Source organism: Typopeltis vanoorti, chromosome 7 (assembly GCF_054136105.1).
Source record: "Typopeltis vanoorti isolate ZY-2024b chromosome 7, IOZ_Tvanoo_1.0, whole genome shotgun sequence".
Lineage (NCBI taxonomy): Eukaryota > Metazoa > Arthropoda > Arachnida > Uropygi > Thelyphonidae > Typopeltis > Typopeltis vanoorti.
Genome location: NC_143555.1, coordinates 135988997 through 136016104, shown reverse-complemented (window position 1 = coordinate 136016104; position 27108 = coordinate 135988997). Strand labels below are relative to the sequence as shown.

Genomic DNA, 27108 nt, shown 5'->3' with positions numbered 1-27108 from the left:
AATATATCCTACACGCTCTTTTAAAATGCCTATAGTCTCAGCAATTTCACACACTTTGACTTGCCAATCATCCAATACCATATCGTGAACTTGACCAATGATTTCTCGTGTTGTTACACTTTTTGGACTTCCTTCACGTGGATCATCTTCAAGGCTGGTACAGCCACGTTTATACTCGCAGCCCATTTCTTAAGTGTCGAAAACAAAGTAGAAAAAGAATTCCCATAAACGTTTTTGAGCTTCGAATTTTCGCGTTAAACCTTCTTTTACAAAGAATTTTATAACCGCACGATACTCAATTTTATCCATTTCAATACAGACAACACTTTTGCTTTAGTCAGTGTATAAAACAAACTACTTGATAGAATGACTTGCAATTTCACATGGATGCTTATGACAGATGTTCCAACTTAGAACGAAATCTCTCTCTCTCTCTCTATATATATATATATTTAATAAAATCTTGTAATTAAACTTCAAAATTTCCAATCTAATGCTAGTATTCAACTCTCTCTCATCTCTTTCTTACTCTGTCTTTTACTTAGCGCCTGCTGATGAAATTCTGTTGCCCTAAGTTGGGTTTCATCTTTTTCTTCTCTTTATTTTCCAAAGTTGTCGTCTGAACAATTTAGGTGTAGGCTTTATCCTGTTCCTGCTCTGTAGATGCGGTCGATCTTTCCATCTTAATCTTGGACGTCCACAGTCTCTTCTTTCTGTGAGTTTATATTCCAGTGCTAGTTTAGGAATCCTATTGCTATTCATCCTTTTTATGTGGTGTTGCCAGTTTTGCTGGTATTCTTCTATTTCTTGTATGATGTATTTTGTATGTAATCGTTCTCTTCTTTCTGTATTTTTCTTTTTATCTAAACTACTGAGTCCCAAGCGAGGTCTCAGAAACTTCGTCTGTGCTGCTTCCAATCTTTGTCTGTGTTTTGTTTTAGAATTCAAGTCTCACTTCCAAATTTAAGAGATGTTTTAGAAGTAATATTATATAACGTCAATTGGGTTTCTTTAGTCATTTGAGGTATGTATATGTGTCTATACACAAACCTAACTTTGGGATTGGCACTTTTATTTGTAATATGAAACCTTTAGTGCTACTTTATAAATTATTATTTTTATAAACTGATGTTTGCATCCTAGTCTTTTATAGACGCCATTCACATTAGATAATTAGTCCATCGGTTACTATTTCTCAGGAAGTGCAGCACTTTCAATAGAGATGAGTGGGGACAGAATAATATTGTCATTTATCCACCAAGTGTTAACAATCAGAAAATATTGGCAAATGCTTCTGGGGAGTTCTTCCACCGGTTGAAACAAGAAACAGAGAATATCTTGTCGATATCTGGTCGATTTCAATCGCAGGTGAGTTAGCCGATCTCATACGGAGGTAGCAGGGTTTTTTCTCCCGGAAACTCGGGTTTTTCATCCCGCATACATACAAATCGGCCCTTCAGAACACACGTAATTTACAGACAAAAATTACTAGTTGTGGTGGGGTTGGAGGTGGGCGGTAGATGGCGTTGATGGAGATGATTCATAGTAGAGGTTAGGTGTAGAGACAGTTGTAGGTGTCCTCCCGCGATGAGTCTTCGGACTCCTTGGAGGTCTCAGGAATAATAATAATAATCTTTGTAAACTGGCCTTCCCATTCTGGAAGAAAAGAGTTCCTGAGGGAAAAAGAGGAACACGGATCAAATAATTTAATAAAATAAAATATTTCAATTTCAGAAATTAATTCAAATTGTTTTAATAAATTAATTAATCATTGTTATAATTAAATTGAATTCTGAAGTTAAAGAATATTAAATGTTGAATATTAAATAGGATTAATTTATGGAATATTTATAAACAAACTGAAATTACTTTACCTGTTTGGTTGGTAAAGTAATTTCAGTTTGTTTATCCAGTGTGTAGTAAACAGGCTCCGGATACGATTTTAGGGTAAGATTTCAAGGGCGTAACAGCCAGATCACACATCAGTTTTCATACATCATGACGTTTTAACGAAATGAGAAGCTCCCGTCATGGTTGTTGCCGGCTTACTATGTGTGAACTGTGTTATTCTTAGAACTCTATGTTCTCAGTTCTTTCTGCGTAAAATTTTGCGTAATTCATCTTTTCGTGGTTCATTCTTTTTTCATCATTAATATTACGTTTTTTTTTTTTTTATTTGAATGTATTTCTGTATTCATTTTTCAGTAACTTCTATTCATTAGTTTTAATCGTATAACTATTTCGGCACTCATAATATTTTCTGTTAAGATTTTAATTTAATTGAAACCTGTTTAATTTTAACTTTAGCCTAGACGTGACAAAATACAGGGTGGCCATAAAATAACTTTGGAGGCATCTGTAGCTAAAGCCAATAAACAGAATGAGACCAAATTTTATATTGAGACTTTTGAAGGCATGGGAAGATGATTTCCGCGAAAAAAAGATTTAGTACCAAAAGTCGCTGATAGGGAAAATTTTGGCGCTGGAGGAGCCGAAAACAAACGGATAATTACATTAAAGGCAGATAAAATGAAATAATAACATTTCGTCGGTGTAAGCGACAGCAGCTTCACTCATTCCAGCTTGATATGTGGCGCGTTACAATGATAATGAGAATAATAATAATTAAACAACTTGCGAGACACACAGAAATTAATGTGGTTATTGAACTCATAGGAAATAATGTTTTATTCATCAGAATCAGGATCCTCTGGACCACATACACGATTTTCAATGTGCTGACCTTTCTTGTGTACAACAAATTGCATCTGGTGTGCGACATACTCTACAGCTGAGCGTAAGGATGGATGTTCATAACAGCCCGTTTTATGTTCTCTTTTCAATTCACAATTCATGAATTGAAATACGTGATTCAATTCATCTTCAAATTCAAGCACAATTCGTCAGTCATTCGATTAACTGCCTGAACGTTCCCAATCTCTTTTTAAGTGGAATTGGTGGCGCTGCTGTCACGTACGCACAATAAAATTGCATAATCCTTTTTACTTGCGTTTACTGCAAATATTTGACTGCTTTCGGCTACGTCAACGCCAAAATTTTCCCGATTGGTACGAAATCTTTTTTTCTTGGAAATCATTTCCCCATGCCCTCAAAAATCTCAATATAAAATTTGATCTCATTCCGTTTATTGGTTTTAGCTACAGATACCTTCAAAGAGGGAAAGTTAATTTATGGCCACCCTGTAGTTTAGCTTTTTCTCTTCTACTTTAAACAATTTTAGGAGCTTCATAGCTTTTTCAGAAATTTTGCAAGTAAATTATTTTCTGCTATCAAAGATAATAATATTATGAAATGAACCATTATGAAATAGGATTGGTTTAGAAGTAAAGACATATCCTTAGTCTACTTACAGATACCTGCAGTTTTTAGCTGCTGTATACTTCTGGTAATTTTGTTGAGCGTAAGGTTCTTTTAGATTTGGTTATTTCACTTACTGCTTCTAGTTCGGAATTTATTTTAAAATCCTCACTAATTGTAAACTGTTTTTTTTTTCCTTTTTAAGCAAACTTTACTGATAATTCGCGTTGTTCGGAAACATGTGGAAATACGCTTCCTACAATTATTATATGACCAATAACAAATTTATTTATTTGTTTTATTTTATTTTGTTTATTTATTTTTTGGTTCTTAGATTTAGCAAGGCCTAAATATGCAACCTTCCAAAGTACGCTTAGGCACTGATTTTTTTCAAATTTGTTAGTGGCTTTTGGCATATTTTCACCCAGAATAGAAGAGGAAAATTAATTTTGAGACCAAGCAGACAAACATTAAATAGAATAAAAATAAATGTATGACTTATGTAACAATGTATATTAAAAATATATATATAATCATTCCATAAATATGGTTCACCTTGTGAATAAATGCGCGAACATTTTCTACGGTTCACTGAAAATAAACAATGATGTAGTGTTCTAGATATATTGGGGATTCTCTCCAATAACCTTCTAAGTCAGGGTCGGGAACCTTTTTGAACCAAAGAGCCATTCCACCCAAAAAAATTAAATAAAACAAAATCTTGGGAGCTGCAATTTCAATTCGATTTTTCCTGGTGACTGAAAGTGGCAGTTAGTTCAAACTTAGGTAAATTTGTATTTAATTCAGTAATTATAGATATCAAATAGCACTTTTATGTTTGCATATAAATTTTTTATATGTTCAATAAATAAAACAACATTAAGTTTGATTAAGTTTTTTTAATCACAAAGCATGTTTAAGTAAGTCTACTATTGCAAAAAAGTCAGAATTTGTATTGCAAAAAGAATTAGTCTCGAACAAAAATACAATATTATGTATTTTAATAGATATTTGATTGTTTTGATTTAAATTCACTAATGAGACTTTTGATTTTGCATCTTCTCAGCCAATTTACTTAAATCTGGATTGGATATCGTACACTTTAATTTAATAGTAAATCGTCTTTCAAACTTTCATCGGTCAATTTGTTCCTATCCTTATTTTTAATGTAATTCATTGAAGAGAAAAATTGTTCGCAATTGTACGTTGAACCGAAAAGAGGTAAAACCCCAAAAGCTAGTCGCCTGGTATTTGAATAATTAATTGCGAAAGAATTCCAACATTTAAATATAATTTCCTGTGGTGTTTCTTCCATGGTTTCCTCATTTTCTTCAATTTGTGCGACCAGTTAATGAAGTTTTTGTACGCAGATGCTTTTATTCTGAATTTCCAGAGGTTCCGTTTGTAGTTCTGCAATTGATATTCCGAGAAAAGCTTCAATATCTATTAATTTTTAATTGAAATTTAACAGATGTAATATAAATTGCATCATCTTCTGATGTTTTATAAAATCCTGAAATCTGCTCGTAGATGAATCTAAAATTACAGTAATCATTTCAGCGAATATTTTGCAATCAAGTTTTTCTTGATTTAAATTCAGTCCAAAATTTTTAGGTTTTCCAAATATATAAATGTTTCTTCAGTAACTTCATCGAAAAACACTCTTAGTTTCTGTTCAAAGGTAAGGTCTTCCTCTAGTAATTGTAGGGCTGTGTTTCCCTTCCCTTGCAACTTCAAATTTAGCTTATTAAAATCTTCTGTGATATCAAGCAAAAAACAAACATTTTTTATCCATTCGGGATTACTGAGAAGTTTCACATGATTTACGTTATAAATTTTAGTGGTTAAGAAAATTGTTACTGCTTTTAAGCAGTGAAAAAAAAAACGTTTTAATGGTTTTCCTCTTGATAACCATCGTACAGATGTAAATGTCACTAAATCTTTATGTTGACTGCCTAGTTCCTTAAAAGTGTGTCAAAAAGTTTGTAAATCAACGTCTAAAATCTGATGAAATTGATCACTGGCACAACAACATCCACCACTCTTTTTAGTTGTGGTAATAATCCCAAAGAATTTGCAACTAAAGCTTCTTGATGCAAAATGCAATGAAATCAAATAACTCCATGTGGAATATGAATGAAGAATAATTTAACAAACCCCTTATTTTTCGCAATAATAGAAGGCGCCCCATCGGTCGCAATACATACTATATTATTAATATTTATGTTTTTATTCTGTAAACTCGTTAGAAGGTTTCCTGAAATATCTTGACCTGTAGTGTGTCCTTTAAGTGTTAGCAGATCAAGAAGTTCTTCTCGAATACCGGAAGATGTGATATATTTAACTATCACGCAGCATTGTGCGATATTGGAAATATCATTTGATTCATCAACAGCAATAGAAATAAAATCAGAAGAATTAATATCCATAATTTGCATATTTGAAACTTCTGCAGAAATTGTTACAATCCGTTCCTTGACAGTTCTAGCCGAAAGAGGTAAATCCTTAATTTTTTTAAGTATCTCGTCCTTATTTTTCATATTTCTAAATAGATTTTCAAAGATATTATACATGTAATTTTTTAGAAATTCACCATCGGTAAAAGGTTTTCCCGTTTTTACTATTTCAAGGGATAAGAAAAAACTTGCTTCAGTAGTATTTGACGAAGATTTCGTCCAAGTTGACAAATTTCTTTGCTTCAGCAAAGAAATTTGTTTTCTTTTGTAATTCTTCAATAGGTTTTTTTTCTATTATCACTCTCAGGATATTTTTTTACTGAAGTCTAAATGTTTTCCTCGAAAATGCGTTCGACATTACTTGATTTGTTATTTTGAGATGATGTAGATGGCAAACTAAACATTGCAGATTTCCATTTACTTCTATAAATGCAAATTTCCCTATCCACATTTTATTGAATCCTCTGTTTTCTTCGGTTATTTTCTTTTTCTTGAACTTATATTAGGAGGGTTATTATCACAAATTTACCTGCAAGTAAAAACACAAATTCAACATAATAACATAAAAATTAATTTGTGCATAATATTACCTGACACTAAATTAAACACCAGTTTAGTACCACAATAAACAAGTTAACTAACAGAATATTTATTTTGACGGTTAAAATCCGTATGTATCTAAGAACCGTGGTGTTTGACAGGACAGCTGATCAATTAGTTCAAATTTTCGTCGTGGCACTAGTTACCTTATGCAGGGTTAATATTTAGCGGTATTTCAAACGTAACGTAGTTGTTAGTAGTGTGTTTCCAATTTAGCTTTTTTGGAGCTAGATCTTCCCTAGCTTTAAAAATTTTAATCTATCACCTAGTTCCAAATCTAGCTCCTTCAGAACTAGTTTCAGCTCTTTTTAGTTGTTTTTATAACTGACTGTTAAAGAAAGAAATTGTTGTAAAATTGATATGGAATTGTATTGTACGTTTGGTACGAGCACCGTACACGTTTCAAATACATGATGACGTCAGTCAGTAACGTGGCCCAACAATCTGCCATTTTGTCGTTTTAAAGTTGATAGCACTGGTACAAGTTAGTCTTTGCACAGTGTTCAGGTTGATAGTTGCGATTATGAGTGGGAAGTTTTCAAAGACTGATCGTAATTCATTGCAGAAGAGCTGTATACCCTTCTTCAGAAATCAGCAAAGAGAAAACTAAAGCTTATAAGCAAAAATTTAGGAGGGAGTGGTTACAAATGGGAATGTTTAGTAAGTGCTTGTGTGAAGTTCCTGGTGACGCTTCAAAAGGCCACTGTAAGTTTCGCAGATGTGATATAGCTGCTAAATATTGTCAGCTTGTAAAGCATAGCGAAACTAAGAAACATCTTGCTGCCGTTCTATATAAAGCTGTTCCTATTACAAATATGCTTGTGAAAAAAGTCTGATGAGACCGCGAACTTTGAAGGTAGGTTAGCATTATTTCTTTGTTGTCACTCATCATTCAACAGTTGTGATCATCTAGTAGATCTTTGCAAAAATATCATCCCAGACAGTCAAATTATGCCAAAGGTAAAAATGCACCGAACTACGTGCTCTGCAATTGTAAAGAATATTATAAGTGAGCATTTTGAAGAAGATATAATTGCGGACATTGGAGATGAAAATTTCAGCTTGCTAATAGACGAATCGAATGATATCACAGTGAAAAAGAATTTAGGAATGGCCATCATTTATTATAGCAGGAAATTCAACAAAAGTATGCATACATTTCTGGGCATGGTAGTGATAGAAAAGTGTGATGCTAGTGGTATTGTGGCTGCACTGAAAAAAGAGGCTCTTGACCAAGAAATTGGACATTAAAATTCTCATTGCAATGGGTACAGACAATGCTAGTGTTATGGTTCGTGTCAATAATGGCGTTTATGAACAACTGAAGGCATATATTCCCTCCTTAATTTTAATTAGACGTGTATGCCATTCATTACAACTGGCAATGTCTTACACTTGTGCAGAATCTCTCCCAAGAAAATTAGAATTTTTAGTTGCCGAAACGTGTACGTAGTTTTCACATTCTTCTTCAAGACAAGCAGCATGCAAAGAGCTGTATCAAACTAGCAATGAAAATGATGCTCCTCTGAAAATTGTAAGCATTTGTGCAACAAGGTGGCTCTTCATTGAACCTGAAGTAGACAGAATTCTCAGCCAGTGGTTGGAATTAAAAACTCACTTCGAAGTCGGGAGTGTGACTGAGAAATGTTACAAACCTCAGATTTTGTGGTAGATGTACAAAGATAAAAGGAATCTGTTGTACCTTTTATCTTTGCATCCTGTTCTAGTTCAAGTTCAGCAAGTTAACAAAATTTTTGCATCTAGCAGTGCGGATAAGATGAGATTGTTTGAAGACCTTTCTCGTTTGATTCGCTCTATTGCTAATATGTTAGTGCTACCATCATCCACAGTCGACCCTCTAGAGTCAGAGATTGATGGTTATTTGGATCTCAGTCCAAATCTTGGTTACAGATTTGAAAGAAAAATTTCAGAGTTGATGATACAAAAGAAAATAACGCAAAATGATGAGCGAAATCTTAGAAGTCAAACAAACAGCTTAAGCAAAGGTTGCCTGAAAACTTGAATATTATAAGAATTATGTCTTCTTTTTCTGTTAACAATACCCTAAAACATATAAAAGAACCTGCTACTCCCATCTTAGAAATAATGCTGAAAATAGAAAAAGATGTTGCTGCTGCTGAATTCCAGTACAATACTGTCCACTTAAATAAATGGACAAATATAGAAAACACTGAACTATTCTGGACTGAAGTACGAGAATATAAAGATGCATCTGGAATGAATCCATTTAAAGAAATTGCTCAGTGTGCAATAAATTTATTAATACTGCCAACTTCTAATGCGGAAATTGAACAAATTTTTAGTTCCATGAATGTAGTTAAAACTAAATTAAGAAACAAGATGGAATTGCCAATGCTGACAGCTATTTTGTCAGTCAAGTATGGCCTCAGGGGTAACAACAAGAGCTGTGCAGACTATCATTTACCAGCATCAACACTGAGTAATATTGGAACGATGGCTACATATAATAAAGCTGAAAATCTAAGTGAAAACGTGGATGAATTGAGCGCAGAACACAACATGGAAAATGTATTTAGCCAGTTATACGCAAGTATCACTTCAACTTGAATACAGTAAGTGACTTAAATGTATCAGCTACTACATTTAAAATTTTAGCTTCAAATTTTTATTTTTAACTCCTTTTTAGCTCTTTTCAGCTCTTTTTTTTTTAAAGATTTAGCCGTTTTTAGTAATTTTCATTTGGCGACACTAGTTGTTTGTTGTTCATTTCATAAAATTTCATGCGTAAAACACGTCACATGCATAGTATCTAGCGCCACGAATAGGCCGTATCGAAAAACAATATTTAGTTGTTTGTATTAATTATGTATCTTTTAATTCAATATAAACGAGCCGCACTTTGTTCAGCCAAGAGCCGCCGGTTCCCGACCCCTGTTCTAAGTGAAGGTAACGAAAGCAAATGTTATTTACAACATATTAATGAAAGCATTTTTATTGCTGAAATAGAATTGAAATATATAGTAACATATCTTAAATCACCACCGATCTACTGTTGTTGTGAAGGGTTCTTTCATAAAAATCAGTCTCGGTGCTTTATTGTCGGACGTAAGTATGTCTGAACAATGCAGCTAAAAGCAGAAAGTGATTTAGGAAGAAATAGGTTGTTCAGGCGTCAGTAAGTATTGCTTTGAAACCTTCCTTTTATTTTTTTAAAGTAAATTGATACTGCTTGGGTGATGCACTCAGATCTGTTTCTTTCTTTCCAATGTTCTTATGTATATGAGGAAGCATTGTGAAGAATATATTGACGACTAATAAATGTGTAACTGACTGCGCATGAGTAGGAGGACATCTTAGAGAAATATGCGGTACAAACAGTGAAAAACAGACATCGAACATGTGACATGATAGAATTACAAACTGATAAAGTGAATTTTATAGAAAAAAATGATATTCAGTATATGGTAGAGAATAAAATATCATCTTTGGAAATTGAAAAGTAGTAGTTTCAAGAATGTTAAAAGACAGTTTCCTCTTATTTAGTGATTGCCGAACAGAAAATGCATCGATGCAGCCATCTGAGATGACTGCATCATATGTAGTATAAGGAAATATAAGATAATTGGATTGTCGGTAGAATAAGCGCCCAGAACAGTTCAAGACTACTTAGTTGTACCCACATCATTATTACAAAGTTTTAATAATAATAATAATAATAAAAGGAAAAATATCAATATAAAAAAATTTCAGATTTACATCAGTAGTTCACGGGAATTTCTTGCCATCACATTGCACTATAATTTCATTCATTAGAGACATTTTGCCATTGTATTGCTATTATGCATTCCTCTGCAACTAACCCACTTAGTAGTATGGTAAGCGCTAGTGACCAGATCAAGATCAAGATATGATAAGGAATCGTGACGTGATTGAGATGATGGCGTCATGAGTTTGGAATGTTTGGAACTTCCCTGGGGGGCATATGTGTCAATGGCTTCAGATCTCGTGTTTTGGATCGTGTATGGAATTATGGGTGATGGTAGAGATAAAGATTCGTGTCGTGATCGGTGGGACTTCTGCCCAGATCAACATCCAGATAAGATAAGGAATCATATCATGGGTGTGCATTGTTATCAGATGTAGATAAGTGATGTCAACAGTTAGTTGTAAGTAAGTGACGTTATTGCTTTGAATGGAAAAGGGAGATATATTAGTGGATAAGGAATCATGTTGTGATTGGTAGGGCACTATGAACCAAATAGGTGTAGGGTGAAAAGGGAAGCGACGTCAGTGTCCTGGATGTGTGTTGTTGTGAGATGTAGATAAGTAAATGGTTTGCATATGGCATTATGGGTGATGGATAGTGACAAGATAAAGTTTGGAATTTCGCTGGGGACCGTCCCTTTTGTCAGGGATATCACGTGGTGTGTTTGGTTCGTGAATAGCATTATGGGTAAGTTTTGGAGATCAGGAATCATGACGTTATGTGTTTGGAAATTTTGGGGAACATATGTCTCTGTGATATCACGTGTTGGTTTGGTTTGCCTATGGAATTGTGGGTGATGTTTTTGGGATAAGATAACTTGGAATTTTCCCAGCGTGACAAACATCCGTCATTGTCGTCAAGTTTTGTGTTTGGTTGTCTATAGATGGCAGTACTAATTTTCCAATACCGTTTGGGGTATTTCTTTCCTGTTAAAAGACCATGGGATTTCTTAGAGTATAGTAGAGTCTAGTGGTGGCATCGTGTAGACTTTTCTGAATAATTTAATTATATGCTGGTGTCACTCAAACACACACTTTTTTTTTCTCATATACATAACTCATCCAAATATTTTGATTTGTCTACATTTAAGATCCTAAAGTTCATTACTTTTCTAATTAATGTTACATTTTTTACAAACTGTTTGGCTATTGGTATTTTTTACTTTACAGTCAAGAAAAAAACTAAACGACATTTAAAAAAATTAAATAAACGGACAGTTAAATGGATTACAAAACCTTTTGTATGTAATCGAGAAATTCTAATGATAATTTAAATTACTTACAGTCTTTCCAGAATTGCTCTTCTAAATGCGAATATTCCAAAAAGATATCCCAAATTGTTGAATTTTATATCCACAGCAGAACACACATGCTAACAGAGAACAATATTTTTGTAAATAACCAGAAAATCTAGCTGAATACATCCTTTCAATTTCCAGCCGTTTGGTTCTGTTTGTTAATTCCTTCCAACAGTTCTCATACTATGTTTTTCCCAAGCTATCTGTCCCCAATGACACCATACTGTTGAGCCTATAAATAAATAAATAACTGTGTGAATTTATCCCACTACAGTGTTTATAATTTCATTAGTCTTTCTTGAAGATTAGTCATTAATTTCCGGTCTTTGTTTTCAGTCCTCTTTCAGTTCCCACAATGACTAAATGATTTTAGCATTCACATGATTTTTGCAGTAGAGGCAACAATTTTCCATTAACTCAACATGTCTTTTCCTGACTAATCCGGTTTGTTTATTTCCTACACTCATGGTGGCTCAATCTATGTTTTTTTTCCCATGGTAGCACAATGTGTCATGGCATGGGTGACATCAGCCAGCGACCATATTCACGAAATTGTTGTGTCTACTTGTGACAAGACACATTGTGCTACCATGGGAAAAAAACATAGATTGAGCCACCATGAGTGTAAGAAATAAACAAACTGGATTAGTCAGGAAACGACATGTTGAGTTAATGGAAAATTCTTGTAAAAAAGTGTGTAAAATGATCAAATTTTTATCTTACTTTGTGTAGGGAAAGGTAAAAATGTATTGGTGTTATCTCGAGAGTACAAACTTTTATCTATACAAAACTTTATCAATTCGGAATTTGAGTATGTGAACAAAATGTTTTTACAGATAACTCAAACATTGTCTATAGGTAGCATTAGACAGTCTTCTAAAATAATTAATGACAGGATATCAGTTTCCCCAGTGTTTGTGCAGTTAGACTAGTGGCTTTGTGCTTTGCAACTATATGCTTGGGGAAGCAGTGTCCTGGGTTCGATTCCCATCACTGACATGAGTAGCTTAAGGATCTTCCTCAGCCATAGTCAAGTTAGCCTGTTGTGGCATGGACAGCAGGGATTTTCCTCCAGTTTATCTGGGGTGTTTTTCATCCCACAAGCAGGCAAACTGGTCCTGTGAACACACAGATCAACAGCCATAAATACTTAACCCACATGAGGGACTAAACTCATCCCAATAGGGATGGGGGAGAAAAGGGAGGAAACTCGATATGAATAAATAAAAGTTTCCCCAGTTTTTACTTCTTTTCTATGCCAACCTTTTTTTAAGAATTTGGTAACATGATGGATTAAAATACCTACAGTTTCTCTGTAAAATAACCAAATTAAAAGTCGTACTTTAAGTGTGACTGTTTTTCCAGTCTGTTGGAGATATCTACATATATAATAAATAAATTGTCACTTTTCAGGTGAAATATTATCCACTATATTTCTGGCCATTAATTTAGTATCTGTTTCCTTTTGCTTCCAAGAGTTGACACAGTTTCTTGAAATATTTGAGGGCTTTCATGAACTAATAAGACTTAATTCACTGAGTGGATTTTCAGAAAAAGTCTCTGGTCAGTTTGTGACAAGAAATTTCACAAAAGAAAAAAAATTTAAATAAGACCATATATATATATATATATACACACACACATACACACATATATATATATATATATATACACACACACACACATATATATATATACATATATATATATATGTGTGTGTATGTGTGTGTGTGTGTGTGTGTGTGTGTGTGTGTGTGTACATATATATATATATATATATATAAATGTGTGTACATATATATATATATATATATAAATATTACAATAATATATATATGGGCTTACTTAAAATTGCATAACACATCAATGACACCCTTTTGTCATTTTCATTTACACATTTTATTTGAGTGAAATATTACAATAGTATTTACTGAATCTAACATACAGAAAATAAATAAAGTGAAAAATACAATCTTTTGATCCTTAATCTGCTTATTGTTAATTTTGCATTGTTGTTCATAGGTTCTTCCCACAGTTGAGGAATTGCCATCATGTCATTTTCGACAATGTGACTCATCTAAATGTTCCTTCATTTGTGATCATTGGGAATTTATTACTGTTATAAAATTAAGAGTCACATTTTTATTTTTTTAAACCAATGCATATATTTCTGAGTATTATTAAAAGCATAGAAACGTTTGCTATGTTTCCAAAAGCATTTAAAAGTACATGTTATGTTTTCACGTTTTTGGGCATCCAATTTCATTTAAATCAAGAACAGGTCTCTCTAACAATCTTTTTAATGTTTTTGATTTTTCTCTTCCTTTGGCAAGTAATATTTCATATTTGTATGTTGATTCTATCATACAATTTTGAAATTGGTTCACTATTGAACCAATTTCCCACTTCAGCTGATGGTTATATTTTATTAACCAAGAATTGTTTTTTTTAACTCTTTCAGGTAATTCTTTCCAACTACAAGGTGATTTTATCAATACATATCTTACAATAATTCCATCACAAATACAAATTTCTTTAGGAAATAAATTTGAAGTCTTTTTCAAAAGAAATTGGCAATCAATTATACCAATCATAACTGAAAATTCGTATTTTTCATCCACTGCCGATTTTTCATATTCGTTTTTCTTCATTCTGCTTCTTAGATTACCTCATATGGCACCACAAATAAATAGTTATTTAATTATTATTATTATAATTTCACTGATTATTATCTCTCATCTTATATTTTATGTTAACTTTCTGTTACAAAATTCTAAACAATTAGAACTTTTCACAAAGAAACTGTCAAAGAATTTTGTGGCTCACCCATTATTTTTACATTACCAGACACAAAACACCACAACACAAAACAGCACCTGCAGTGGATCCACGATTACCTTAAGTCCAAAGTCACTTGACTCTATGGTTTTTTCTCATAGTACTGTTTACCCTTACTAAGCCCTACCCTGACCTTTCCTTCAAAAATGAACCTTTTGCGCAGATGCCTCAATAACATGTTTTCACATGCTGCTGGATATACTGTTGGTGTGTTTTTATCTTACTTTGTGTGGGAAAAGGTAAAATTTGTATTATCTGGAGAGTACAAACGTTTTTTCTATAGCAAACTTTAAGAGTTTAAGTCATGTTTTTGGGTTAAATTATCTGCTGTCTCTCTGTAAAACCACCAAATTCTAACAGTTCAGATTTTCGGTTATGTGAACAAAATGTTTTCAGATAACTCAATGTCAATAGGTAGCATTAGAAAATTTCCAAAATAATCAATTACATGCATACTTTTCACCACTTTTTCCTCTTTTCCTGGCGTTAATTTCACAGTAGTGATTTTTTTACAATAATTAAACAGAATTGCATTAAGATATAAAGTTGTGCATTTAAATATCAAATTCTAATCACAATAACTGAGTAAAAAATTCACTGTGTAAAAACACAACAATAAAAGCACACATTTTTGTTCATTTAAGTTTACAAATGCAGAGTTTATTTTGCTGAAATACTATTTTCAAGTATATTCACAGAGAAAAATTCGAAACATGTAATTACCTAAAAATATTTCACAATATTTAGTTTACACTCTTAACATTTTCCAAAGAGTTCAATCAATAAAATTTTCATTACTCGCTGTTTCTTGGTTACAATACATCAAAATAGCTGGTTACATAAAAGTTTTTAGATCGGATACTATGGTAAGCACAGCTCCATACATTTGATATTGTGTCAGTCTGGAAATGACACCATGCCCCCCCCCTAAACGTTCTGTGTATTCTTTTGTCACCAAATATACACAAACAGTTTTTGTAAATTGTTCGTAAATGTCCCAAATTAAAGAATCATTATTGAATTGGATAAAATCTTGAAAGTCTAATTTTACCATTGATCAATTTAAATGAGTAGCGATAATTTTCCCCATGATATGAATAGCTGGTAATTCATTTCCAAAAATAGTAAACGATTATCAATATCATACATTTTTGGTGAAAATCTCTCAACTTCTTCACAACTAATAGAAAAAACTTTACTTCCATCAGCTCCTGTATCATCAAGTATTAGTTCCCCTTCTTGGCATTTCAGAATATAACACTCACTGAGGTCCATTTCATAGTCAACTCTTCTTTTCATGTAGCCGAGGATATCAGACCACTTCCTGCATAACTTTTCTCAAGTGGTACTGGATAAATCCATCACAATGTTTGTGACTTCTAAAATAATAATCAGTTTCCAGTCTTTTAGAGCTATGTGATGAGGTTTTTCTCATGCTATTTTCCTGAAGAAAGAAATTTTCAATGACTTTTGTGGCTCACCCCTTATTTTACTTTTCTTTATTCGACACAAAACATCACATCACAATATGATAGCTGCAGTCGATGAACGAATTTCCATAACTGCAAAGACACTTGACTCGTTACTTTTTCCTTATAGTACAGTTTACCTAACCCTTAACCCAGACCGTTCCTTCCAAAATAAATCTTTCACGCATATGAGAGATTATCTTACTTTGTGACATCATTGGGCAAACCTTATATCTGTGGTTTGAAGGGTGTTCTATATTTTTCGTCCTTATTATGTTAAGTATTTTATCCTCAAACAGCTTTTTTGATGTTATATCATGTGACTAGTTCTTTCAATCATATGTCCAAAATTGTTGCGATGGGAAAAAAAAAGCATCAGGTGGTGGAAGTTTAAGCATAGTCCAGAGGAACACAGGGGTCTTCCCAGCAATGCGCCCCCCCAACCCCCCTAACCCCCTTTCTCCCTCTCTCCTCCTGAAAAAAACACGTTTTTTCCTCTAATTATTTTTCCTCGAATTATTTTAAGATATGCATTGACAAAATCACCTTGTAGGTTGGAACGAATTACCTGAAAGAGATAAAAACAGAATTCTTGGTTAATAAAATATAACCATCAGCTTAAGTGGGAAATGGGTTCACAATATCTGGACAAACTAAGAAATTGGATGAGAGAATCAATATGCAAATATCATATATTGCTCGCCAAACGAAGAAAAAAATCAAAAACATTAACAAGGTTGTTAGAGAGACCTGTTACTGATTGAAATGAAATTCGATGCCCAAAATGTGAAACATAACATGTACTTTTAAATGCTTTTGGATACATAGCAAACGTTTCTGTGCTTTTAATAATGCTCAAACATATATGTATTGGTTTAAAAAAAAAATAAAAATGTGACCCTTAATTTTACAACAGTAATAAATTCCCAATGATCACAAATGAAGAAACTTTCAGATGAGAGTCACATTATCGAAAATGATATGATGGCAATTCCTCAACCATGGGAAAAACCTTTGAACAACAAAGCAAAATTAACAATTAGCAGATTAAGGACCAAAAAATAAGATTGCATTTTTCACTTTATTTATTTTTTATATGTTGGATTCAGTAAATAATATGTGAATATTTCACTCAAATAAAATGTGTAAATTAAAATGAACAAAAGGTGTCATTGATGTGTTATGCAATTTTAAGTAAGACCATATATATATATATATATGGTTATATATATATATATATATATATATATATATGTGTTAATTAAATTTTTTTTCTCTTGTGAAATTTTTTGCCATAAACTAACCAGAGACTTTTTTTTTTTGAAAATCCACTTAGTGAATTAAAAGTCTTATTTCTTCATGCAAGCCCTCAAATATTTCAAGAAACTGTGTCAACTCTTGGAAAACAAAAGGAATCAGGTATTAAATTAATAGCCAGAATTTTAGTGGAGACTCGTTCACTTGAAAGGTGACAATTTATTTATTATATATGTAGACACCTCCAACACACTAGAAAAAACAGTCTTACTTAAAGTACGACTGTTAGAAGTTGGTTATTTTACAGAGAGAGAGACTGTAGATATTTTAACCCATCACATTACCAAACTATAAAAAAGGTTGGTGTAGAAAAGAAGAAAAAAAAACTGGGGAAACTGATATCCTGTCATTTATTATTTTAAAAAATTGTCAAATGCTACCTTTTGACAATGTTTGAGTTATCTGTAAACATTTCATTCACATAATCAAACCCCGAACTGATAATACCGTTCAAAACATCAATGTTTTGCACGGTATTGCCATTGATATAAAATTCAACTATTTTGGAACATTTGCATTTAGAAGAGCAATTCTGGAAAGACTGTAAGTAATTTAAATAATGATTACAATTTCTAGAATACATACAAAAGTTCTTGTAATTTATTTAACTCTCAGTTTATTTTAATTTTTTTAAAATGTTGTTTAGTTTTTCTTTTGAGTGTAAAGTAAAAAATACTAATAGCCAAACATTTTGAAAAAAAGATAATGTTAGTTAATAAAGTAATGAAGTTTAAGATCTTAAATATAGATAAATCAAAATATTTGGATGAGTTATGTATATGAAAAAAAAAGTGTGTTTGAGGGACAACAGCATATAATTAAATTATTCAGAAAAGTCTAACCACTGCCGCCACTAGACTCTACTATACTCTAAGAATTCCCATAGTCTTTTAGCAGGAAAGAAATACTCCAAATTGTATTGAAAACTTATTCTGCCATCTATAGACAACCACACACAAAACTTGACGACAATGACGGATGTTTGTCACGCTCGGAAAATTCCGCGATATCTTATCTCAGAAACATTACACACAATTCCATTGGCAAACCAAAACAACACGTCATTTAGTCCTCGAAATTTCCAAACACATAACGTCATGATTCCTGATCTCTAAACATCACCAACAATACTACATGTGAACCAAACAAATGTGATGTCCCTGAGAGAAGAGGATCCACAGCGAACTTCCAAACTTTATCTTATCACTATCCATCATCCATAATGCCATATGCAAACTATTTACTTATCTACATCTCACAACAACACACATCCAAGACACTGATGTTGCTTCCCCTTTCACCCTTCTCCTATTTGGTTCATAGTGCCCTACCAATCACAACATGATTCCTTCTCCACTAGTATATCTCCCTTTTCCATTCAAAGCAATAACGTCACTTACTTACAACTAACTATTGACATCACTTATCTACATCTGATAACAATGCACACCCATGACACGATTCCTTATCTTATCTTGATCTAGTCAGAAGTGTCCCACCAATCATGACACGAATCCTTATCTCTAACATTACCCTTAATTCCATACGCATACCAAAACACAAGAACTGAAACCATTGACACATATTCCCCCTGGGAAATTCCAAAGTTTCCAAACTCATTACGTCACAGCACGGTGACATCATCATCTCAATCACATCATGATTCCTTTTCTAATCTTGATCTTGTTCTAGTCACTAGAACCTACCATACTACTCTGCCTCAATAATTACCATCGACTATATTTCTCTCTGAACTTTAAAAATGATTCTTCTTGTTGGCACTAGATGCATGAGTTTCTACATCCTTTCTTCTTTTACCACGAAGGGAAATCTACTTCAAAACGCCGTGTCCATTCAGTTAATGGGCTTCACTCTCCAAATAAATAAAAAACAAGCCAGCCACTTTTAGAAAGAAGTCTCTTCTTTTCCTGATGTCAATAATGTCTCATGAATCTGCTTGTCGTTTCGTGAAGGTTAGAAAGTACCAAATTTGTATTAAAGTAGGCAATTTATTACTATAATGAAAAGTTTTATTTCTCTTTGAAATACAAGAAAATGTTTAACAGGTATTAAAGATAAAGTTTTACAGAATGATAAACTGAACAATGTTATTATTTCTAAACAATGATTATCTCATTTTCAAACCAATTTCTTGGCATGGATGATCAATGTGGTATAGTCTAATATGGGTTTCCCATCTTTTGAATATCTGAAAGTTTTCTTGGCAAAGTCCAGTACATCCATCATGAAATTATCGATTTCTTCAGAAGGGATTAAAGATGACCAATCACCGTTAAAGCGTACAGTTCCTAAAAGGAACAATATTAGTAATTAAAACCAAAAAGTCGTAGTACAGAAATTATTTTATGATATTTCCTTTGTTGAAATGAGTAATTTACAATATTATTTGCAAAACATATTGCAAACTAAATTCTTTATGTGTTTTACATAATTCTAGAGTGCTAATATTAGTTTCAATGAATGAAGTCCATTTCTTTATGATAAATATTAAATAAGTCCCGTTCTCTTGTGATGAAAGGATAGCACTCAATAATCACTATATGGCTTTAACCGAAGGTGAGTTAGCCATGTCTCATTTGGAAGATGAAGAACTGTCTCCCCTGAATGTTAGTAGTTTTCATTTAACAAAGTAGACGATTCAGCAAAAGAAGGTCAGCAATTAACAGACAAAGATACTATCCCAAAGCTAGTAGCCTGGCGGAAGTGGCATCTGTGCAAACAGCGCAGTCGATACCGATTAGAGAGACTTTTGCTAATCCTCTCTTCCACAGTTCCAGAGTAAGTCAATCTCTGTCATAGGCAAGTGGGATTTTTCTCTCGCTCAAAATGTTGTGCACAGTTGATTTTGGAATCCCCAATTCATCTTCAATCAATCTCACGGACTATTTCCGTTTCCTTGAAGAAATCACGCACTTGTTGGATGTTAACTTCTCTCGGTCCAGTGTTTGTATGGCCCAGCTTTCCGTCATCCTTAAACGTCTCACGACCACTTTGAAATCGCTTAAACCACTCTTAAACTTGAGTACGGGATACAAATTCATCACTGTATGCTTTTTGAAGCATTTGATGCATTTCGGTAAAACGTTTACCAAGTTTAACACATACGTCAATCCCAATTCTCTGTTTGAAACTCATTTTCCGACCGTTCTTCAAAACACACTGTCATTCTGGGCACTATAACTCGGCTACTAATGAAACAAATGTCACAAACAGTTCACACAACACTAATGAAGGTTGTCGCTTTCGACAAAAAGATACAAGTGGCGCCACTAGGTTCTTCTATTTTCGAAAAGTTCGGTTTCATTTTGGACATGGTGTATTTATTTATTTTTATTTTTTTTTAGAAAACTTAATGTAAGGCCATCTGTGGTCGCTGTTACCGATGAAAACCTCTTGAGTATAATTTCCACATAAATGATGTAGAATGAATATAAATATTATGGTTCATTTCTGCATCAAAATGACACACACAGTTTATATATTGAATGTTTATTGAACAAAGAGGAGAACGTTTATTTGTACTTAATGAATGATATGATAATCTTCATCAAATTATTGAAATATACCGTGAGGAGATGTGCAGGATATTATGACAATAATTCTCGAAAACTTTACATCATTACTATCTCAGGATCAATAATTTTCCTTCGACTTTATCTGTCATCTGTCAAGACTCCAACATTATCATATCTTATATATCTGTCTTTAAAGGTACTTTTTTTACTGTTTCAATCCACCTACATCTTGGTCTTCCTCTGGGTCTTTTCCCTGCCAACCTGGCAAAGAATACTTGTTTTGCTAATCTTTCCTCTTCCATTCTGCTTAAGTGACCATACCAGCTGAGATAAACTCTGCTAATATATTCCTCGCTGGCAAGTTCTCTCCTAATATTCTAATTTTTAATATGATACTGCTACTGATGCCATCTGTTCACTCTAATAATCTTTCTCAGAACTCTCATATCTGCGGTCTCTAGTCTTTGGTCAAGGTGTTTTATTTCTAACCTAGCTCTCAGATCCGTAAGTTAAAATTGGTTTGAACACTGTCTTGTATACAGCTAATTTAGTGTTCGCTCGTATTCCATATAAATTTATTCAGTTGACTTCCTACCATACCGTCTTTGTTAATTCCGTTGTCTATTTCAATATTTATTTTGTCATCTTCACTAAACATTGTGGGTAAGCATTTGAAATCTTTTACTTGTTTCACAGGTTCTTCATTCAGGAAGTAGTTGATAGTTCATATTTATAGTGTTCCAGCCTCTTTTCATTGTCTTTGTCTTTTTAATTCTGATTTCCGTACTAAATGTATTACAGCAGTTACTCAATGTATTGAGCGAAACGTGCAGACTTGTTCTGGATCTATTTAGAAGTATAACATCATCTGCATAAAATAAACAGCTGTGTGTTTCTTTCCTTCATAATGTGATCCATACAGATACTGAATAACAGAAGGGGAAATGTACATCCTTCTCTTGCCCCTGATTTAACATCAAACCATCTTCCTGTACTCCCTTCAATTCTAACTGCTGACTAACAGTTCAAATATAGACTTAGCATTGCTTGACACAATGTCCCGTTTACACCACATAACGGTAACATTTGAACAGCTTTTCTCTTGGCACTTTATCTTATGCCTTTTCTAGATATACAAAACTTAATTATAGATTCTTATTATTTTCAAACGAATTCTGGATTATTTTTCTTGCAGTGAAATCTAATCCTGGCAACTTATATTTAGCCCGAACTCAAATTATTCTCCAAGTTTTACTTCTACAATTTGTCTTAGCCATTTGTCATGTATGCTTCAGAAAAAGTCTAAACACACACTAGGGTAATCCTGTGTAATTCTCAAATTTTCAGAATTACCGTGGAATTAGAATCATCTGTAATTAGACTTTTTGATCAGTTTTACTGAAGTGGGCAGTGTTGTCGCTTCAGTTAGTACATCCAAATTCATATGTTAAACGTTTATACATCCAAATTCATCAACGTGATCAGAGCATTTCTGGTCAAATTATCCCTATTACGCATTCTTCTGTATCTCTGTTAGTTTGTCTGTCTGGTATTTGTTTGATTTTTTTCCACCACAATGTTTAATTTTTTTTTAAAATTTAGTTAGTAATAGCTCTTTTTGTGTACCCCCGTTGTGCTATAGTCTCTGAACTTATGATTAGAACATTAGTATACAATAACACTTTAAACCTGTTAACTTTACGCTATGATAATTTCCAGAATCGTACCCTATATTTATTTAGTGTGAATGTGTGACACCAAATTTATAATTGATATACGATATAATATCGAAAAATAGTGGTGTTAGAATAATTTTTATAACATACTATAGTTTTCTATGATTATTCTTATCTTATTTTAAAGTAAGATATGTTTTCTTTATATTTCAATGACATAATAATAGAGATATTCATTACCTAGATATTCGTCTTCATCTTTAAAGGTATATTCGTTTTCCACTTCCTCACATCGAATTATCGAAAAGCCAGCATCATCCAACATTTTCTTGTACTTTATCAAGTAGTTCTGCCTTTCGTCCATATAGCGGGTTTTTGGCATCAGTGGTCGACAATCCTCCTAAATGAAATATTCCGTTACTTTAAATGATAATATTATAGAAAGAGTTACTTTCTTTAATATTAAAGAAAGAGTTACTTAAATTTTATCCTGTAGCTGGCTGCTCAAAGAACTGACACTTCCAGAAAAATGTTTAAGGAATGTGAAGACTTTTTATTATAAATTTTTTAAAATATGCTATAAATGTTCTTATTCGCACTCTCTACTCATCACCAGGCTATCTGACTGGATATGTCTTTCGAAATAATTTCAATTGGTTCTTTTAATCCTATTATCGCTACTCTTAAAAATCTGTTAATTAATAATGAAGGATAAAAACAGCTGATATATACACACACACGTTCATTAACCCTATGCATCGTAAATATTACATGATATATGTATATGTTTTATGCATATATTACCTATAACATACAGAGCATTTTGTATAAGGACCTCCCTTTCTCATCACCGTTGTGATGAGAAAGGGAGGTCCTGCAATTCTCTCTCTCTCTCTCTCTCTCTCTCTCTCTCTCTCTCTCTCACACACACACACACACACACACACACACACACACACACACACACACATCTGAAAATTCTTAAGGAAGGATCCAATGTGTTCCAGTAATCTTTCACTGAGTAGCAAACTATTTCCAAGAAAGCAAACCTGAACAGATTCTTCTTTTTTTTTTATCTTTCCCTCGCGATCGCGCATGTAGCTTATAAAAGGACAAACATGACTGGAAAATATGAATATATAAAAATAAGTGTGTAATAAAAGTAAATAAAGGCCTGGGTTCGATTCCCGTCAGTGACGTGAGGAATCTTTATTTGGTCCCTTTCAACGAAAAGTGAGTTAGCTGGTTATACACGGAGATAGGGTTTTTTTCACCCAGAAACTCGGGTTTATTCGCCCCCCAGAACAGGCAAACCAGCTCCATGAACACACACGGACTACAGTCATCAATACTGTCCTTAGCGGATCCAGCAAGGAATGGCGATCCGGTTGCGTTAATTAGCTGTAAGCCTCCTTGTGGCGGGGGGGGGGGGAACTCAACCCGTCCTAGGATAGGATACACGAGTAAATATGATGATGAAACCACAGACACTTTTCAAATACTCGCCCAATATCATTGATGGATTCTGCATCATCGATTCCTTAATGATAAGTTCTTTACATTTTGTATAAGGAGTAATCAGCGGTGGAATTTCCATGTTAAAAGGCTTGTGGGTTGAACGTAAATACTAAATCTGCAACTGATAGATGACGCATGACTGTCTGTTTTGACTTTCTTTGTAGAAGTTGGTTTGTGGACTAAAGCATTTTCTTTGCGTCATCTGTCCAACACCCTTTTGCATAACTATTTTTACACATATCAGAATACCAGTATGCTCCTCTGATTCTCCAATGTTTATTTTTTTAATTATTCATTGTTTAAATCTGTTGAATTATATTATCATTAGCTAATTACAGAGAGAGAAAGAGAGGATAGAATCATTGTTACTGAGTATTGATTATTTGTACAATTTTCCTGTATCATAAGCAATGAGCGCGTCCTTGTTGCTGAGAACTGGCATGATTTTAATCAACTGGGTTTACCTCTTGAAAATGAAAACCCACTTGATGAGTAAACTGCTCTCCATTGCATGCAACGGAGGTACGAAGGAATCTCTCCTTCTCTCTCTCTCTGTTTGTGAAAATTCATCTGCTGTCTAGTAGACGGTCCTCTCAATCTCATATCTCTTCTTCATGTACTTTCACGAACACTGTGTGTGTGTGTGTGTGTGTGTGTGTGTGTGTGTGTGTGTGTGTGTGTGTGTGTGTGTGTGTGTGTGTGTGTGTGTGCCCAATGAAGTGGCATCTGCCTTCACTATCTACCAATCTGTTTAAACAGCTGCCTTTCTTGTACACCAAATTCACCAACTTTCTTGTACACCAAATTCACCAACTTCAAATACACCAAATTTGCTTTTCTTCTTTCTTTTTTCATTTCAATAGACTCTGTTGTGCAGAACTGTCTTCTCTGTAGCGTTACCTATGAGCAACAATCTTCAATTCTTCCAAAAAATTAAGTTCTTCCTTCCTTAATTCTTGCTTACACTCAGTTACATTCTATTCCACTTCAAAAACTTGGCTTGTGAATAACAGAATCTTATGATATTTATTGTCTTCTTAATGAAACTTGGCGATCCATTGCTTTCAGTTGATTCTCAGCTGTGTGAGGATATTTACGAAGACTTATTCGATGTAATAGAGAGCATCTTGGATTCTATTCTTTATTGAATCGAGTTACTTTCTTGTTCTTTGTGATAATGACACACAAGGGATAGAGTAATGAATAGTTTCCGGAATTTGCTGCACAGATGGTATTCAATAGATTGAAACGCGTGATGGTTCGAGGACAATGTGTATTCCCTAGATGGGCACGGCAGATGATTGCTTTTACAGAAATGAACAGATATTTGCATGTCCTATACGTCTTCTTATTCGAGGACATATCTGATAACGCTTTAAAAAGCAAATCAGATATGTGTTCAGAAGAGTATCAGGTAAGTTGCAGAATGCAAAAGCAGGAATTTGTAGAACTACAGAGTTGTCAATAGGCTGTTGTGCAGAACCACCACTAAATATCTGCAGTCGCTGTGTTATTGTAAGGCGCTGGAAATGCGTAGTATACGAGGATATGAAGGGATTGATGCCTTGGTGGGAAGGATTCAGTGAAAAAAGTGATATGTTTTCTTGTATTAAATAGGGAGCGCAGGTGCTAGTTGATATGAATTAGAAGGTAGGTTCACGGAAATTTCCAGTGGAGATTTAGGAATGTAGCCTTGTTGCAAGGCCTGGAATTGCTTTTCTGATTATCAATTTTAATTGTTCATTTTGGGTTGCGTTTTTATTGGGAGATTTTCGAAGTTTTTTACTTTAAGTTCTGAGTTAGAATATAACTTCAGTGGTTCTCATTCCTCCATGGGGAAAGTGAAGGTGTTGCATTTGTGCCGTAGATGATATATCTGTGTAATTTCTAAAATAAAGTTAAATTTTTGAAAGGTATAGGCACATTGGTCATTCTAAGTAGTGCAAATATTAGACTATTTGTAAAGTTTTGAGAATGTATTCAAGAATAGATGAATAGTTGTATGATATCCTCAAAGATTTGAGGATGAATATTATTCTGAATGATGTGATCGTGGTTTCAAGAGAACTGGAATTTCTGCTGTTGATTATGGAATTGTCCCTCTCAGATACGATATCTGTCATAGCTACCTGAAGTGCATATTTTAAGATGGCCATTTCTTCAGCCTGTTTCTCGTATTACAAATTTGTTAGGAATTATGAATATTTCGAAGTGATATGTTATAACAGTGCTTCCCTAAGACTCTTGCACAAATTCATCGCCACGCAGGGAAGAAGTGCTGATTATTTTTTAATCAGCCCTTCTTTCTTCTTAATGCATGAGATCCAGTATTATCATATAAATCAATATTTATCACCGTATTTTTGATTACTAATTTTTCCAGTTATAGATCCAATAATTCTTACTACAGACCATTTTGGTCTATTAGTTACTTGAAAGGATTAGTGTTTCCCTGGCACTGCTATCAAAAGAATATTTCCTTAATGGTGTCTGAGAATGCTATAAAATGATTAAATGAAAGACAGATTACTGAATGGCAAATTCATTGAATGACCGTTTATCATTTCTAACGCCATTTCATTTTTGTGATGAGAATATTTCTCTCTTATTTCTAGTTTTCTTAAAAGACGTCCTTTCTTTTCTTCCTTCAATTTATGATACTTATGACACTTTCTGATCACATTTGAAATCCAACCCATGCTAGATGAATGTAATGGATTTAGAAACTACTGCATTAAAGTTTTCCAATTCACGTTGCGTCCTTCTATTAATCCAATCCATGATGGTCGTAAATCTCGTAGTAGTTAGACTGGACGAGCCTATAAACTCCTCTGAATTTTTCAATGCTCCTTATGAACTTTATCACAACACCATCCGAATTAATTTTTATTACTGATATTTTGTAATTTTTATATTCATGTTTCGATAATACTATTTTGTAGCGAATATTTACCTTTAGATACTTGTTCCATCGGACACTTTTTTTTAGGTTATCCAACATATCTTGTAAACATGAGCACATACGGAGAATTATTGCAATTTCTCCACCTGGTGCCAAAAATGAGTAAACATTGCGAAATACTTCTGGAATGTTCTTTAACCAGTGAAAGCAATATATAGAGAATATCTTCGTAAATTGACCTTCCCATTCTGGAAGAAAAGACGTCCTGAAACAAATAATTAACATCAGAAATATTAACCAAAGGTTGCACACGCGTAAAACAAATTTGTAATAAAGTAAAAAAAAATAAATAAAAAGCCAGCAATAAATAAATAATATATATATATATATATATATATATATATGGCTCGGGAGAATTTAATGGAGACTCCCA

General features: G+C 33.4%; 2 protein-coding genes across 2 annotated transcripts in view; one reads left to right on the top strand and one right to left on the bottom strand.

Annotated features, from left to right (window-relative positions):
• The window catches only part of LOC150105101 (juvenile hormone acid O-methyltransferase-like), a 173616-nt gene that overhangs the window by 86423 nt on the left and 60085 nt on the right, over positions 1 to 27108 (top strand). The gene's annotated exons all lie outside the window — the stretch shown is intronic.
• The window catches only part of LOC150105102 (juvenile hormone acid O-methyltransferase-like), a 75892-nt gene that overhangs the window by 42654 nt on the left and 6130 nt on the right, over positions 1 to 27108 (bottom strand). Inside the window, exons 2-3 of the mRNA XM_090395550.1 lie at positions 26727 to 26940; positions 22496 to 22655 (exon numbers count right to left, since the gene is read on the bottom strand). Of these exons, the coding sequence (XP_090251676.1) occupies positions 22496 to 22655; positions 26727 to 26940 (374 nt within the window). The remainder of the gene's footprint in view (positions 1 to 22495; positions 22656 to 26726; positions 26941 to 27108) is intronic.